Here is a 16,028-nt window from a genome sequence, read left to right as displayed (position 1 = left end):
ACAGCAGCTGTGTTTTATTTGGAGTTTGAGGAGACTTGGTATGTCACCAAAGACTTGCAAATTTCTACAGATGTAGCATGGAGAGCATTCTAACTGGTTGCATTGCCATGTGGTATGGAGGCCCACTGCACCGGATCATAAAAGGCTGCAGAAAGTTGTAAACTCAGCCAGCTCCATCATGGGCACTGGCCTCCCCAGCACTGGCGACATCTTCAAAAGGTGATGCCTCAGAAAGGTGGCATCCATCATTAAGGACCCCATCATCCAGGACATGCCATCAAGGAGCTAAAGACATATATTTTAGGTTTTAGGAACCACTTCTTCCCCTCTGCCATCAGATTTCTGAATTGGCAATGAATCCATGTACACTACCTCTATTTTTTTTTCTCTCTTTGCACTATTTAATTTACTCTTATATATTTCTTATAACTTGCAGTTTTTTTATTTATGTATCATAAAGTACTGCTGCTGCAAAACAACAAATTTCACGACGTGCCAGTGACATTAAACCTAATTCTGAAACTGAAGTTCCACTGCCACAATTCCTTGTATGAAGAAGTCATCTTTAGTAAATGCTATTGGATATTACCGATGGTTTGTGGCTCTAAGCAGGTACTGTGCACCAGGGAAGAGTTAACAGTCTAGTTCTGTTTCATTTTTTTCATCCAGGTGTTCCAGTATCAGCTCCTGTGGCTGGTGTAGCTGTTGGCCTCATCACAAAGACAAATCCAGAGAACCCTGCCAGCATTGAAGATTACCGTCTCCTGACTGATATTTTGGTTGGTCTTCAAAGAATTATTGAAGTGTTACATGTGTATACTTTATATTGCCTTCTATGCAAACTCATTTTAGATGATTTAACATAATACTTTTGCAGGGTATTGAAGATTATTATGGTGACATGGATTTTAAGATGGCTGGTACAAGCAAAGGCATTACAGCTTTACAGGTAAATGTCATATTTGTTCCATAATTGTCCCGTGAACAATATACCTATTAACTCATTGTGGGTGGAATGCGATATGTATTTGTGCCCAACCTTTAACAGAAATCTGGTAAATGTCATAAAAGGCTTGTGATATTTATTACATTTATCAGTAAAGTTCTGTTGAAAGATCATTGACCTGGCATGTTTAACTTAATTTCTGTGTCCAGAGATGCTCTTCTGCATGGTATTTATAACATATTCTGATTTTACTTCCATACATTTTATCCAGTGTTATCATTCCTTAGTTATTTAACACAAGAGATGCTTAATTTCTTGATAATTATTTAAGGCAATTTGAAAGCCATGTTGATTAGAAGTCAAGACAAGAACAAATATAACATGTAGATCCATTTGCTGAACTTGAAAGTGAATACTAGTCAAGATCCTAAATGCTATAAATGTACTTCTAAAAGTAAAATTTCATATTATAATAGAACAAAATAAAAATGTATTTCAAACTATAATGTTTGGGCCATAATTTAAGAGTTGATTCCACAGCTCCATCCATAGCCCGAATTGTTTCTAATATTCATTATTCTCTTAAAACTATGTTAGGGTAATCAACTTAATGTAGATTTTCTATATCACTGCCATTCTATTTACTCTATCAAACATCCTCCACAATCTGGGGGGGGGGGGGGGGGGGAATCTATTAAAATCTCTGAACTTCTATTCCATTAGAATAACCTCAAGAGTTTATAACTCCACATAACTATAGTTTCTTATTATAATCTTTATAAAATTTCACTTGGCAATTTCTATTGCATCAGTTCCTTCCGTAATTAAGGTGCTCAAAACTTTTTGCAAACTTGTGTTTCAAGTTCTTATTTATGACCAAATAAGCCTATGATGATAAAAACTTAATTTTCAGTTAAAATATATCTACGCTGCAGGTATTTATTGAAACTTATTTTGATTTTAGTTAGAAATAACTAAATGATTTTTAAATGATTTCAATTTAATATCTTATTGTAAGAATATTAATATATTTCCCTAGTAAAGATCAATATAATTCTGTCAGTAATAAGCCCCAGTGATATGCAGACCACATAGCACTTGTTATGTGTTGGACAGAGACATGCAGTTTAATAGCTATCAATTATTAATGCAGTAAAACCTGATGGATTTTGATGTTGCCTTCAGTTTTAATATTTCCACATTCCTTCCTCAAAGTTGTGCTATGGTATTTGAATATACTGTATTTTCACCAAAATTTGATTTGCTTTATAAAAAGCATAACCTAACATTTTCATATTATACTGCAACTAATAAGAAAAGATAGAACATCATTTATAGCACTAATTTTAGCACATTGCAAAAGTCCTTATAACCACAATGGTTCAAAAGTGAAATTCTGTAATGCAGGAGATCTCAGTAGCCAAGTTGCTCACAAATTGAATTCCCACAGACAAAATTAAATAATGACCTGATCATAAGTTTTAATGTATTTTTGGGATATAAGCTTTGGCTGTTACCAAAACTATTTTCCTTGCAATAAATAGTGCTGAACATTTTGTTTTACTTCCACTTGAAGAAAGGTGAATTACATCTTAACATCTCATCTTACAGTGATCCGGAGGTGATAAAAGAGTTTAAGGTTAAGGAACCCTTAGGGAGCATTAATGAGAAGGAGAAACTAAATTCCAGTGTGTTGGTATATCAGTGGGATAAAGGAGATTTCAATGGCATGAGAGGGGAACTGGCCAAAGTTGACTGGAAAAGGACATTTGCAGGAAAGACAGCAGAGCAACAATGGCTGGAATTTCTGTGAAAAATGAGGGAAGTGCAAGACAGATATATTCCAAATAAGAGGAAATTTTTGAATGGAAGAAGGACACCACCATGGCTGACGAGTAAAGTCAGCCAAAGTAAAGGCAAAAGAGAGGACATACAAGGAAGCCAAGTTAGTGGGAAAATAGAGGATGGGGAGGCTTTTAAAAACTTGTAGAAGGAATCTAAGAAGGTCATTAGGAATGAGAAGGTGAATTGTGAAAGGAAGCTGCCAACTAGTATCAAAGAAGATGCTAAATGCTTTTTTTAAGTATATAAAGGGTGAAAGAGAGTTGCAGGTAGATATAGGACCAATAGAAAATGACACTGGAGATATTTTAATGAGCCGCAGAGATGGCTTCACAGTGGAAGACATCTGCAGTATACCGAACATTCAAGAATGTCGGGGAAGTGAAGTAGGTTCAGTGAAAATTACAACTGAGATGGTGCTCAGGAAGCTCAATGGTCTGAGGGTGGATAAATCTCCTGGACCTGATGGAATGCACCCTCGGCTTCTGACGGAAATAGCTGGAGAGATTGCAGAGGCATTATCAATGATCTTTCAAGTATCGATAGATTCTGGCATTGTATCGGATGACTGGAAAATTGCAAATGTTACTCCGCTATTTAAGAAGGGTGGGAGGCAGCAGAAAGGAAACCATAGACCTGTTAGCCTGACATCAGTGGTTGGGAAGTTGTTGGAATCGATTGTTAGGGATGAGATTATGGTTACCTGGAGGCACGTGACAAGATAGGCCAAAGCCAGCATGGTTTCCTGAAAGGAAAATCCTGCCTGACTAACCTGTGGCAATTCATTGAGGAAATTACAAGCAGGGTAGACAAAGAAGATGCAGTAGATGTGGTATACTTGTATAACCCTCCAGTTCTGTCAGCTGCTTAAGTCCAGGAAAAATTATCTTTGGCCCCACCAAACGTACGAGATTGAGGTGCAAAACCTCCTGTTTGTGGATGTTGCATGATATGTTACCCTGTTACAAATCAGTCCACAAAATATCAGACAGTATACCATATACAATTAAATGATTTAGCTTTATAATTCTTAATTTGACTAAAGGGTTAGTAAAGTAAGGCAAAAAGAAAAGGGCCCATTTTAATGAAACAGTCTAATGTGCACAAGTTGGACCTCACGGTTTCCCTTCCACTGGTCCTCCATCGGTTTCCCTGGGCTTTGTCGACTCCCGGCCCCACTCCAAGTCCACTCCTTTCTGGTGTCTACGACCTCTCTGTTCTGGCATCTTCTCTCTCCATCTTCCACTGAGCAAAAGACCTAGACCTCTGTCTCAGGTACACAACAAGAAAATACACTCCCTTCATTGGGCAGCATACATTCCAAAGCCCCCGTTATCTCTAGACATAACCCAGACACTACTGCTATAGAAAAGCCATTACATTAGCAGTGCTTCTACAGAAATACCATTACATTATCAGTGAAACCTTTCCCAAATTGTTACACTTGGATTTTCAGAAAGCGTTAGACAAGGTGCTGTATATTAGGCTTCCTAGCAAGATAAGAGCCCATGGAATTACAGGGAAGTTACTAGCGTGGGTGGAGCATCAGCTGATCAGCAGAAAACAGAAAGTGAGAATAAAGGGATCCTATTCTGGCTGGCTGCTGGTTACCAGTGGAGTTACACAAGGGTCGGTGTTGGGACCGATGCTTTTTACGATGTATATCAGTGATTTGGACTATGGGATTAATGGATTTGTGGCTAAACTTGCTGATGATACAAAGATAGGTGGAAGTGTGAGTAGTGTTGAGGAAACAGAGAGAAACTTAAGATAGATTATGGGGAATGGGCAAAGAAGTGGCAAATGAAATGCAGTGTTGGAAAGTGTATGGTCATTTAAACTTGCTGACCCTCTCCACCAAATGAAAACTGACTATTTAACCTCTGGTTGTTCCTCCTGTAGTCAATAATCAGCTCTTTGATATTGCTGACATTGACTGAGAAGTTGTTGTGGCACCATTCAACTCAATTTTCAATCTCCCTCTTGTATGCTGCTTTGTCACCAGCTTAGATTCTGCCAACACTGGTTCAGTCAGCAGACTTAAATATGGCATTGGAGCTGTACTTGGCCTCACAGTCATAAGTCTAAAGTGAGTAGAGCAGGAGTTGAGCACACAGCCTTGTGGTGCACCTGTGCTAAAGGAGATTGTGGAAGAGGTGGTGTTGCCAATCCAGACTAACTGGGCTGTGCAAGTGAGTAAATCGAGGATCCAGTCGCACAAGAAGTTATTGAGGGCTAGGTTTTGGAGCCTTTTGATTGTTTTGGAGAGGATTATAGTGTTAAATATATAGCTATTTTCAATGAAAAACATTCTGATGTCCAGATGTTCCAGGGTTGAGTGAAGAGCTAATGAAACAGCATCTGTTGAGTGATATATGCTGATAAATATTCTTCACCTATTTTCCTATGTCATCTTAAATGTTCCACTTAAATTTATTTTGTCTCCTTAGGCAGACATTAAACTAGCAGGATTACCATTGAAAATTGTAATGGAAGCTGTTCAGCAAGCTTCAGGTAAATTGAAAATCTTTGTTATTTGCATTATAACTTCAATTTTAACTCTAATTGCATTATACCTTGAATTGTAATTTGCATTATTCCAATATTGTTTTTTTTTATATATAACAAGTTGCCAAGAAAGAGATCTTGAACATAATGAATAAAGAGATTGCTAAACCCAGGGAGAAGAGGAAAGAGAGCGGCCCTGTGCTAGGTATGATTTATACTATCATTTTCTGTACATCACAGTTATAGATAAACAAAATTCATTGACCCATGATATTAAATAATTTTGCCCTGGGTTTATAATATTACTTTGTATTCCAAATTGATAAATTGTTGCAATTAAAGTAAAAATATAACTTTAAATATTCCTCAGCATGTGATGCTTTGAGCAATGCCTCCATGTTCATAAATCTGTTCCATCCATAGGTAGTCAAAGACATCAGCTACAAATGTAAGATTCAAGACTTGTTTTACATATATTAAATTAAATGCTAATAAATATACTAATTTTTAAAGTAAAATGCAATCTACATAAACCATAGGTATAATTTAGCTCATCGAATTAAATAATTGCTCCTTGTCATTTGAATTCTTGAAATTGGATTGACATAATTTGCAACTTGTCAGTGGTGGCAAGCTGCAGTCTTTTTCCAACTACTATGGCTTATTTTCTTGTTTTATGTAAGGAATGGTGCCATGGCAGCATAGCAGTTAATGTGATGCTGTACAGCTCAGGAGTTTGGAATTCAATTATGGCATCCTATGTGAGAAAAATTATACTGCATGTCCTTCCCGTTTGTGCATGGGTTTCCTTCGGGTGCTTTGGTTTCCTCCAACAGTCCAAAGGCGTACTGGTTAATTGGTCATTGTAAGTTATCATGTGCTTAACAGGTAGGTTGCTGTGCATTGTGACTCTTTGGGCCAGAAGGGTCTGTTCAGTACTGTATCCCTAAATAAATAATGATATAAAATTTGATTGGCAGTAACAATATACAATCTGCTTTAAATTATCTGCACCTGATCCAAATTACTGAACAACGAAGCAAAGTGAGAAAACTGATTTTTAAAAAAACACTAAAAAATCCAAATCTCTTACAGGTGTCAGACTTTGCAAATGTAGTTGTGTATTTGATTAAGGTTCTGTTTTATTTTTGACACACAAACGTTAAATTTCCCCTCAAGTGATTTTTTTTGCCACCTTTGTTTGAGCCACCAAATTATGAAAAAAACAAAACCTGAACAGAATTTATGAATTTATATTTTTCAGAAACTATACAAGTGCCATTATCAAAAAGGGCCAGGTTTATTGGACCAGGTGGCTACAATCTTAGAAAACTTCAGGCTGAAACTGGTAAGAACAGCATTATTGAAAATGAGATGGTTCTGTTTCCTGTGTCTCAAAGCAATACACAAATGATTACATGTGCACAAGAGTAGATGAACATCAAACCAATGCGAGAAAATACTGGCAGGCTATTGCTTTTGAGAAAGTGTTTGAACTAAACCATAGTATTGAGGAAAAGGAGCTAAAAGATAGATCCCTAAGGAATTTGCTTTTGTCACCAGCATCATTTCCGGTTGGTTGAACTAAGGATCAAAGATCGTTGGTTCACTGGTCATGTTTTTTTTAATGAAACTGGCAATGACCTCTTTCAATGAAGGAAAAATACTATATGGACTAATAATCATAATTGGTACACAGTCTGTTACTTAGCAATACATTGTTAACCAACGTGAACAATTTGTAATTTTCTAAATACCTGAGTGGCATTTTTCTGCCATTTTTTTCCCCAAGGAGTTACAATATCTCAGATTGATGAAGAAACTTTTTCAATTTTTGCACCAACTCCCAATGCTATGCATGAAGCTAGTGAATTCATAAGTGAACTCTGCAAAGATGATGTAAGTATAAATATCAACCTGAACATTAGACTGTTTGAACTATTCGTTTATATACAATTCTGCACTGAAACAAATGGTGTTTTTTCTCATTTCACAGCAAGAACAGCATCTCGAGTTTGGAGCAGTTTACACTGCCACTATAACTGAAATACGGTAAATCTATATTGCAGAAATTGTGTGTTAACCTACACAAGTAGAGGTTATAACCTGCTGAACACACACTTTGTATTCTATTTCAAATTATACTGACATAAAGCCTAAATTATATAATTTGTAATACCAATGATAAAAGTTTTACATGAATAAATCCAAACCAGGGTGTAAAGCACAATAATACACACAACACATATATAACACACAATAACTTAGTAAAGTAATAATTAAATATACAAGTGAGTTGTCTATGAAGGTTCTCAGTCATCCAGGTCATTGTATATCAAGAAGTAATAAATCAAGGCAACTGGATTTGCTGTGTTGTCTGAAAGATGTTTCGCCACTCATCAGAGAGGCTTCTTCAATTCGATCCATGTTGGGTAGTTTTCCGGCTTATAAACTCAGTGAGTCATTTAAAGATATAGCAATCACATGCTCACAAGTGGATGGCCCAACATAGGAGGGCTAACACCTCAGGTCAAGTTTCAGCTGTATATCTACACCTAAAGGATAAGGGACACTCCTTTGATAACAATGTGCACATTTTGGACAGGGAGGACATGTGGTTTGAAAAAGGGGTTAAAGGAGCTATCTCTGTCAAACTGGAAAAACCATCCCTGAACAGAGGGGTTGGGGTATGACACCACCTATCAACTACTTACAATGCAGCTCTAACATCTGTACCCCTGCTTCTCCACAATTTACACTTCCATTCATGCAAAAATAAGACTAATGACTCTCTCATTACCTCTACAACTCTTAACAACCCTCATGTGATTATACCTTTAAACAATTCAGAGTTTTTAAGCTGGAAAACTACCCACCATGGATTGGAACTGAAGAAGCATCTTGGATGAGTGGTGAAATGTCTTCTAGAGAACACAGCAAGTCCAGTTACCTTGACTTACTACTGCTTGATCTACAAACAAATTGTGTGTGATTTAACAAAGTAAAGTGCATCGATTAAATATTGTAGGGCACACTATAAATTATCCGGTGTCTCTTTGAATGTGATGCAGAAGAGAGTTCAGAAGCCTAATGGTTGAGGGAAGAAGCTGTTTCCCATCTTGACTGTTCTTGTCTTTATGCATCTGAGTCTCTTACCTGATGGTAGAATGTCAAAGAAGATGTTGGATGGATGGGTGGGATTCTTGATAATACTAAAGGCCCTATGTACGTGGCACTACTGATAAATGTCCCTGATTAATGGTAGGGAGACCCCAATGATCCTCACAGTCCTTTGTCAGGACTCCGGTCTGGTGCCCTACTGCTCCCATACCACATGGAGATGCAGCTTGTCAGGATGCCCTCAATGGTGCTCCTGTAAAATTCATTTAAGTTGGGGAGTGGGACCTCACTTGCCTCAATCTCCTCAGGAAGTGGAAGCACTTCCGTGCCGCCATATTTAGGGAGGTGATATTGAAATGAGGTTGTCCGTGGTGTGAGCTCCCAGGAATTTAGTGCACTCAAGTCTCTGCAGAAAAACCATGTATGCAAAGAGGGGAGTGGTTCATCTGCACCTTCCAGAAAGTCCACGTTCATCTCCGACCACCAGTCCACCAGCCACTCTACTTCCTCTCTGTACTCCGGCTCATCATCTTTGTTGTGTCATTCGCAAACTTGATGATATCGTTCGAGCTGAATCCTGTGACTAAGTCATGCGTCAGCGGTGTGAACAGTGGCTGTGGGCACAGCCCCAGGGAGTGCCAGTGCTCAACGTAATGGGAAAAGAGACGTTGCTGCCCATGCAGACTGACTGGCCTTTCTATTAAGAAGTCCAGGATTCAGTTACGAGGCATTAATGAGACTGCCAATTCATTGTCAAATTGCTTAAAGTTAGTCCTGATCTGTACTCACCAAATTCTGCTTTGGATCTGTTCAAATTGTTTTCACCTTAAGTACTAGACAGCAAGTAATGCTTGATGTAACAGGTTACAATTGATCCAATTTTTATTTGTACAGGGATATTGGAGTAATGGTGAAGCTATATCCCAGTATGACTCCAGTTTTATTGCATAATTCACAGCTTGACCTCAGAAAGGTAAGAAAGTTGTGACTAAATACAATAATTGTAATAAAATTTTGTAAAGTAGAACTTGCACATTGCCTCATTAAATATATCACAGTTCATAAAGTTTATGTACTTGTTATAAGGTGCCGAAAGATGTTTCGTATTATAACAGCCTCTAAATTTTGCTAAGTGAAAATGTCTTTTTCTAGATAAAACATCCCAGTGCAATTGGCCTGGAAGTTGGACAGCAGATTCAGGTATTTTTATTTTGTTTGTTAGAAGCCTTTCATTAAACCTTAGCTCTATTTGAAGTAAGTGATGGATAATTTGTTGCGTATTTTTTCCATGTATTAAAAATGAGGAATTATGTAAAATACTGAAATCAAATGATGTTGGAAGGGGTGGGATAATTAGATCTCAGGATCAAAATGGATGTTGGGAGAGTTGTGAAAAGTGGGAAAGCAGTAAACATTGGATTTCATTAATCAATCTCTAAACTTTCATTGGGAACACATTGCTACTAATGCAAAATTTTTCAAAAGGGCGACAAATACAGTGGATTCTGGTTAATTAGGACAGCTGCTTATTTGAGACAACTCTTAGGGACAAAAACTAATCAAGAAAATAGCCAGGATTCCTGTTGTTTATTTGAGACACTGCCGCTTAATTAGTGCAGGATTCTGTTGCCGAATGGTTTCTAACTAGTGTCAAGCGCATGTACTTGTGTAGCCTTTAGACACTACACCGCGCTTAGAGCAAACAGCTTTTAAACAACATCAACTGCATATGCTTGTGTTCAAAAGTTAGTGAGAAACAGTAAGACAATTCAGAACTGTTTTGCTCACTGTGGTTTTAAACATTTGGACATCGAGTTGCTGGAAATGACTGGGTGTGAAAATAAAATGATTTCACACACTGGGTGTGAAAGTTAGAAACTACTAAGAATTTGAAAGTATTGACAATCACCTTCAATGTTACAATGAAAATATTTAGAGAACGCAATCATCGATACCATTGTATGAGGCAGTCCATTATCTATACTAGGTGTCTGCACTGACTTTGTTCACTTACAGTCCATCAAAAGAATACGGCAGTATAGACTAGATGAATTCTTACAGTGATAACTAATAGGAACTTGTACAGTGATATGCAAAAGTTTGGGCACCCCTAGTCAAAATTTCTGTTACTGTGAATAGTTAAGACAACATCCCTGGTAGTGTGCAGACTAGCTAGCAGATGTTCTCACTGACATCTTCAACATCTTCCTGAGCAGCGCCACCATTCCAATGTGCTTCAAGGCCACCACTATCGTCCCTGTGCCAAAGAAGTCTTTATTGTCCTGCCTAAATGACTACCGTCCCGTTGCACTTACATCTATCATCATGAAGTGTTTCCAGAGGCTCATCATGAGGCATATCAAGACCCTGCTGCCCCCCTCACTGGATCCCCTGTGGTTTGTGTACCATCCCAACTGCTCAACAGATGACACCATTGCCACCACCCTCCACCTGGCCCTAACCCACCTGGACAAAAAAGACACGTACATTCGAATGCTGTTCGTAGACTTCAGTTCAGCATTCAACACAACCATATCTCAGAAACTGATTGGAAAGCTGAGCCTACTGGGCCTGAACACCTCCCTCTGCAACTGGATCCTAGACTTCCTGACTGGGAGACCTCAGTCAGTCCGGATCGGGAGCAGCATCTCCAACACCATCACACTGAGCACGGGGGCCTCCCCAGGGTTGCGTGCTCAGTCCACTACTGTTCACTCTGCTGACCCACGGCTGTGCCGCAACACACAGCTCGAACCATATCATCAAGTTCGCCGATGACACGACCACGGTGGGTCTCATCAGCAAGAACGATGAGTCATCTTACAGAGAGGAGGTGCAGCGGCTAACGGACTAGTGCAGAGCCAACAACCTGTCTCTTAATGTGAACAAAACAAAAGAGATGGTTGTTGACTTCAGGAGGGCACAGAGCGACCACTCCCCACTGAACATTGACGACACCTCGGTGGAGATCATAAAGTGCACCAAATTTCTTGGTGTTCACCTGACGGAGAATCTCACCTGGTCCCTCAACACCAGCTCCATAGCAAAGAAAGCCCAGCAGCGTCTCTTCTTTTTGTGAAGGCTGAAGAAAGTCCAACTCCCACCCCCCATCCTCATCATATTCTACAGGGGTTGTATTGAGAGCGTCCTGAACAACTGCGTCACTGCCTGGTTCAGAAATTGCACCATCTCGGATCACAAGACCCTGCAGCGGATAGTGAGGTCAGCTGAGAAGATCATCGGGGTCGCTCTTCCTGCCATCATGAACATTTACACTACACGCTGCATCTGCAAAGGAAACAGCATTATGAAGGACCCCATGCACCCCTCATAAATCTCTTCTCCCTCCTGCCATCTGGAGAAACTGCTCCGAAGCATTCGGGCTCTCACGACCAGACTATGTAAGTTTCTTCCCCCAAGCTATCAGACTCCTCAATACCCGAAGCCTGGACTGACACCTTGCCTTACTGTCCTGTTTATTATTTATTGTAATGCCTGCACTGTTTTTGTGCACTTTATGCAGTCCAGTGTAGGTCTGTAGTCTAGTGTAGCTTTCTCTGTTTTTTTTATTATTACGTAGTTCAGTCTAGTTTTTGTACTGTGTCATATAACACCATGGTCCTGAAAAACGTTGCCTCATTTTTACTATGCACTGTAGCAGCAGTTATGGTCGAAATGACAATAAAAGTTGACTTGACTTAACTTAAATGAGTAGAAGATGAACTGATCGCCAAAAGTCATGAAGTTAAAGATGAAACATTTTTTTTCAACATCTTAAGCAAGATTAGTGTATTATTTTTGTTTGCAATTTTAGAGTGGGGAGAAAAAGGAAAGGAGCACCATGCAAAAGTTTGGGGACCCCAAGAGATTTGAGCTCTCAGATAACTTTTACCAGGGTCTCAGACCTTAATAAGCTTGTTAGGGCTATGGCTTGTTCACAGTTAGGAAAGGCCAGGTGATGCACATTTCAAAGCTTTATAAATACCCTGACTCCTCAAACCTTGTCCCAACAATCAGCAGCCATGGGCTTCTCTAAGCAGCTGCCTAGCACTCTGAAAATTAAAATAAATGATACCCACAAGGCAGGAGAAGGCTATAAGAAGATAGCAAAGCATTTTCAGGTAGCCGTTTCCTCAGTTCGTAATGTAATTAAGAAATGGCAGTTAACAGGAACGGTGGAGGTCAAGTTGAGGTCTGGAAGACCAAGAAAACTTTCCGAGAGAACTGCTCTTAGGATTGCTAGAAAGGCAAATCAAAACACTCATTTGACTGCAAAAGACCTGCAGGAAGATCTAGCAGACCCTGGAGTGGTGGTGCACTGTTCTACTATGCAGCGACACCTGCACAAATATGACCTTCATGGAAGAGTCATCAGAAGAAAACCTTTCCTGCATCCTCACCACAAAACTCAGCGTCAGAAGTTTGTAAAAAAAAACAACATCTAAACAAGCCTGATGCATTTTGGAAACAAGTCCTGTGGACTGATGAAGTTAAAATCGAACTTTTTGGCTGCAATGAACAAAGGTATGTTTGGAGAAAAAAGGGTGCAGAATTGCATGAAGAGAACATCTCTCCAACTGTTAAGCATGGGGGTGGATCAATCATGCTTTGGGCTTGTGTTGCAGCCAGTGGCACAGGGAACATTTCACTGGTAGAGGGAAGAATGAATTCAATTAAATATCAGCAAGTTCTGGAAGCAAAGATCACACCGTCTATAAAAAAGCCGAAGATGAAAAGAGGATGGCTTCTACAACAGGATAATGATCCTAAACACACCTCAAAATCCACAATGGACTGCATCAAGAGGTGCAAGCTGAAGGCTCTGCCATGGCCCTCACAGTTTCTCGACCTAAACCTCATCGAAAATCTGTGGATAGACCTCAGAAGAGCAGTGCATGCAAGACAGTCCAAGAACCTCACAGAACTAGAAGCCTTTTGCAAGGAAGAATGGGTGAAAATCCCCTAAACAAGAATTGAAAGACTCTTTGCTGGCTACAGAAAGCATTTATAAGCTGTGATACTTATCAAAGGGGTTGTTACTAAGTACTGACCATGCAGGGTGCCCAAACTTTTGTTTCAGGCCCTTTTCCTTTTTTGTTATATTGTAAAAGATGGAAATAAAAGAAGTAATCTTGCTTAAAATATTATAGAAATTTATCATCTTTATCTTTATCCCTTTTGGAAATCAGGTCATCTTTTACTCGCTTAACTATTCATAGTAACAAAAATTTTGACTAGGAATGCCCAAACTTTTTCATGACACTGTACACAGTTTTATAGTACAGTAGTAGTATTGGTAGTATTCTAATTTGTTCTGTATTTCATTTAAATATATAATCTGTTGCTCAGTTAAATGGTGGTTAATATGTCTTATACGTTATTTAACTATTTCTATGAAACCAGCTAATTTAGGCAGCCACTTATCTGAGCCTAAATGTACTGGTCCTGAAGTGTCCTAGTTAACTAGAATTCACTGTATTGCAACCATGTTCGAAAATTAAATGGGTATGACTTGTTATAAAAAGTAGCTTTTTATGTGGGATAGTTTTGTATTAAAAGCTAGCTACGGATTCAAAATAGCAAATAGGAAAATATTTCCAAATACTATGCACTCAGGTTTAGAATAAATAACTAGAAGCCTTTCACTATCTTTGCATTTTGAGCCAGAAAGATTAAGGGTCTTAACAACAGAATTGTTCTTGCATCATAGTGTTGTCAGGTCTCATTTTAAAAAAAAGAAAGTGGCACAGCAAATGGCTGTTTGTCAAACTAGCTCCCGGGTGCTGCAGTGAACCTGACTGGCATATTCTTGGCAGAACACAATACCTTAATAATTCTAAATATCTTATTGGATAAGGGACCAGATGATTGGAACAGCACCCTACAACAGTTTACTGGGTGGTCCATCAGTTTTTTTTAAGTAAAGCCCAAGTAAATTATATTTGAATAAAAGAAAATTTTAATAATTACAATGTTTCAAAAAAATTGATGTCTATTTGGAAGGAAGAAAAAGCAATCTGCTCAGATTGTTAACGCTGACTTAAAAATAACCAGGGCATGACATTTTAGATAAGGAGCAAGATAACAATAGAGTTTCAATTAAATCTGTGAAATTGAATTATTATATGTCTGTAAGTCATGAATGTTCAGAAGTATAAGATCTAGATTAAAATTAATACATGAAGTGAGTTGAAAAGTTAGTGGAATGAAATATTTCCTCTTCAAAACAGGTGAAGTATTTTGGCCGTGACCCAACAGACGGAAGGATGAGACTTTCCCGCAAAATACTACAATCTCCAGCTACGACAGTAGTTAAGAACCTGAATGACAGAAGTAGCATTGTAATGGGGGCAAGAGATTCTACATCATCGAGTGCTTCCTCATAACCATTTTCAAAGCTAATCATGAAAACAATTCTTCGGTCTAATCAGGCATCTTTAAAAATCAAAATGCTAAGAATATTTTTGTAAAATATATATATATTAGTGCTACATTTATTTACATATTTCCTTAAATGATATTGTTCTTGAAATATTGTAAGTGTCCTTTTTTGTGTAATAAAATACTGATATGGGAAAGATTGAGCTGCTTTATGTTTTATGCTAAAGTACCAAAAAACTTAAGATGAAGCAAAAGCATGTTACTTTATATTCCATTTAAATTTGCTACTGTTTATGCTACCAACTGGATATTTTACTGGGTAGTTCTAAAATGCTAGCCAAAATCTTAATAGGCATGCTTGTCCTAGCTAGACTGGCATGCCTATTTTTCTTCCACAGCTCTCTTTTAGTTTCCATTTTGTCTTCTCTCCTTATACTAAAGATATATAGCATTTTAATTTTTGTAATGCTTTTAAGTTAATCAATGTTGCAGGGGATGAGATAATTGCATTTCAGGATGAGAATGGGTGTTAGGAGTCAGATATAAAGAATCTTTGGGTACACCCAAAAATGGTTTGGTATGACTCCAATTTTTTTCACACGTGGAACAGTTTTGTACTAAAAGGTAGGAGAAGTAATGACAGAAAAAATGGAGAAACATTCAATATCATTAAATAATTTAATAATTTCACAGGTAGCATGCTGTTAGTAATGAAACGTTGTTCAGCAGGAGGTGACTTGGAAATGTTTGTATTTCTGTGTGCCCTTGTCTCTCAAGGCAGCGGAGGTTGCATGTGTCTACGAAGTCATAGGAAAATGTTGCTATGCAATTTGTGGATGGTGTACGCTATTTTTTCAGGCAAGTAAAATATATTCCATCACATTTTGTATCGATATCCATGTGGAAAGTTTTTGGAAGGGTTGGAAGCAACAGATTTGCCATAGTGCCTAGATGTGCGCAGAGGCTCTCTAGAGTGGGATAGAGTGGATGATGTAACATAAAAAGGAGGTACTAGAAAGGCTGTTTATGTTTAGGTGCAATCTGGGTTGCAATGTGATGGGTGGAAGTAGAATGTGAGAAGTAAAAGAAGTTAACACTTCTTTTTGTGATCCTTGAAAGAAATGCCTGGAAACTAACAAAAGAATGCAAGGACATTGACCTCAATTGTGATTAATATAAGGGGAACTTGGAGAAGTTGCTGTTCCTAAAAGTAACCCAACATAGATTTGCT

At 38.3% G+C, this 16,028-nt stretch overlaps 1 protein-coding gene across 1 annotated transcript in view; it reads left to right on the top strand.

The window, feature by feature from the left end:
* Positions 1–14,997, top strand: part of LOC132402902 (polyribonucleotide nucleotidyltransferase 1, mitochondrial) — a 63,628-nt gene extending 48,631 nt beyond the window's left edge. Inside the window, exons 19-28 of the mRNA XM_059985978.1 lie at positions 670–779; positions 878–949; positions 5,239–5,302; positions 5,418–5,501; positions 6,561–6,644; positions 7,089–7,195; positions 7,293–7,348; positions 9,311–9,389; positions 9,569–9,616; positions 14,647–14,997. Of these exons, the coding sequence (XP_059841961.1) occupies positions 670–779; positions 878–949; positions 5,239–5,302; positions 5,418–5,501; positions 6,561–6,644; positions 7,089–7,195; positions 7,293–7,348; positions 9,311–9,389; positions 9,569–9,616; positions 14,647–14,802 (860 nt within the window). The 3' untranslated portion in view covers positions 14,803–14,997. The remainder of the gene's footprint in view (positions 1–669; positions 780–877; positions 950–5,238; positions 5,303–5,417; positions 5,502–6,560; positions 6,645–7,088; positions 7,196–7,292; positions 7,349–9,310; positions 9,390–9,568; positions 9,617–14,646) is intronic.
* The last annotated feature ends 1,031 nt before the right edge of the window (positions 14,998–16,028 follow it).

Source organism: Hypanus sabinus, chromosome 12 (genome assembly GCF_030144855.1).
Source record: "Hypanus sabinus isolate sHypSab1 chromosome 12, sHypSab1.hap1, whole genome shotgun sequence".
NCBI classification, from domain to species: Eukaryota; Metazoa; Chordata; class Chondrichthyes; order Myliobatiformes; family Dasyatidae; genus Hypanus; species Hypanus sabinus.
This window is presented reverse-complemented; position numbering and strand designations above follow the sequence as displayed.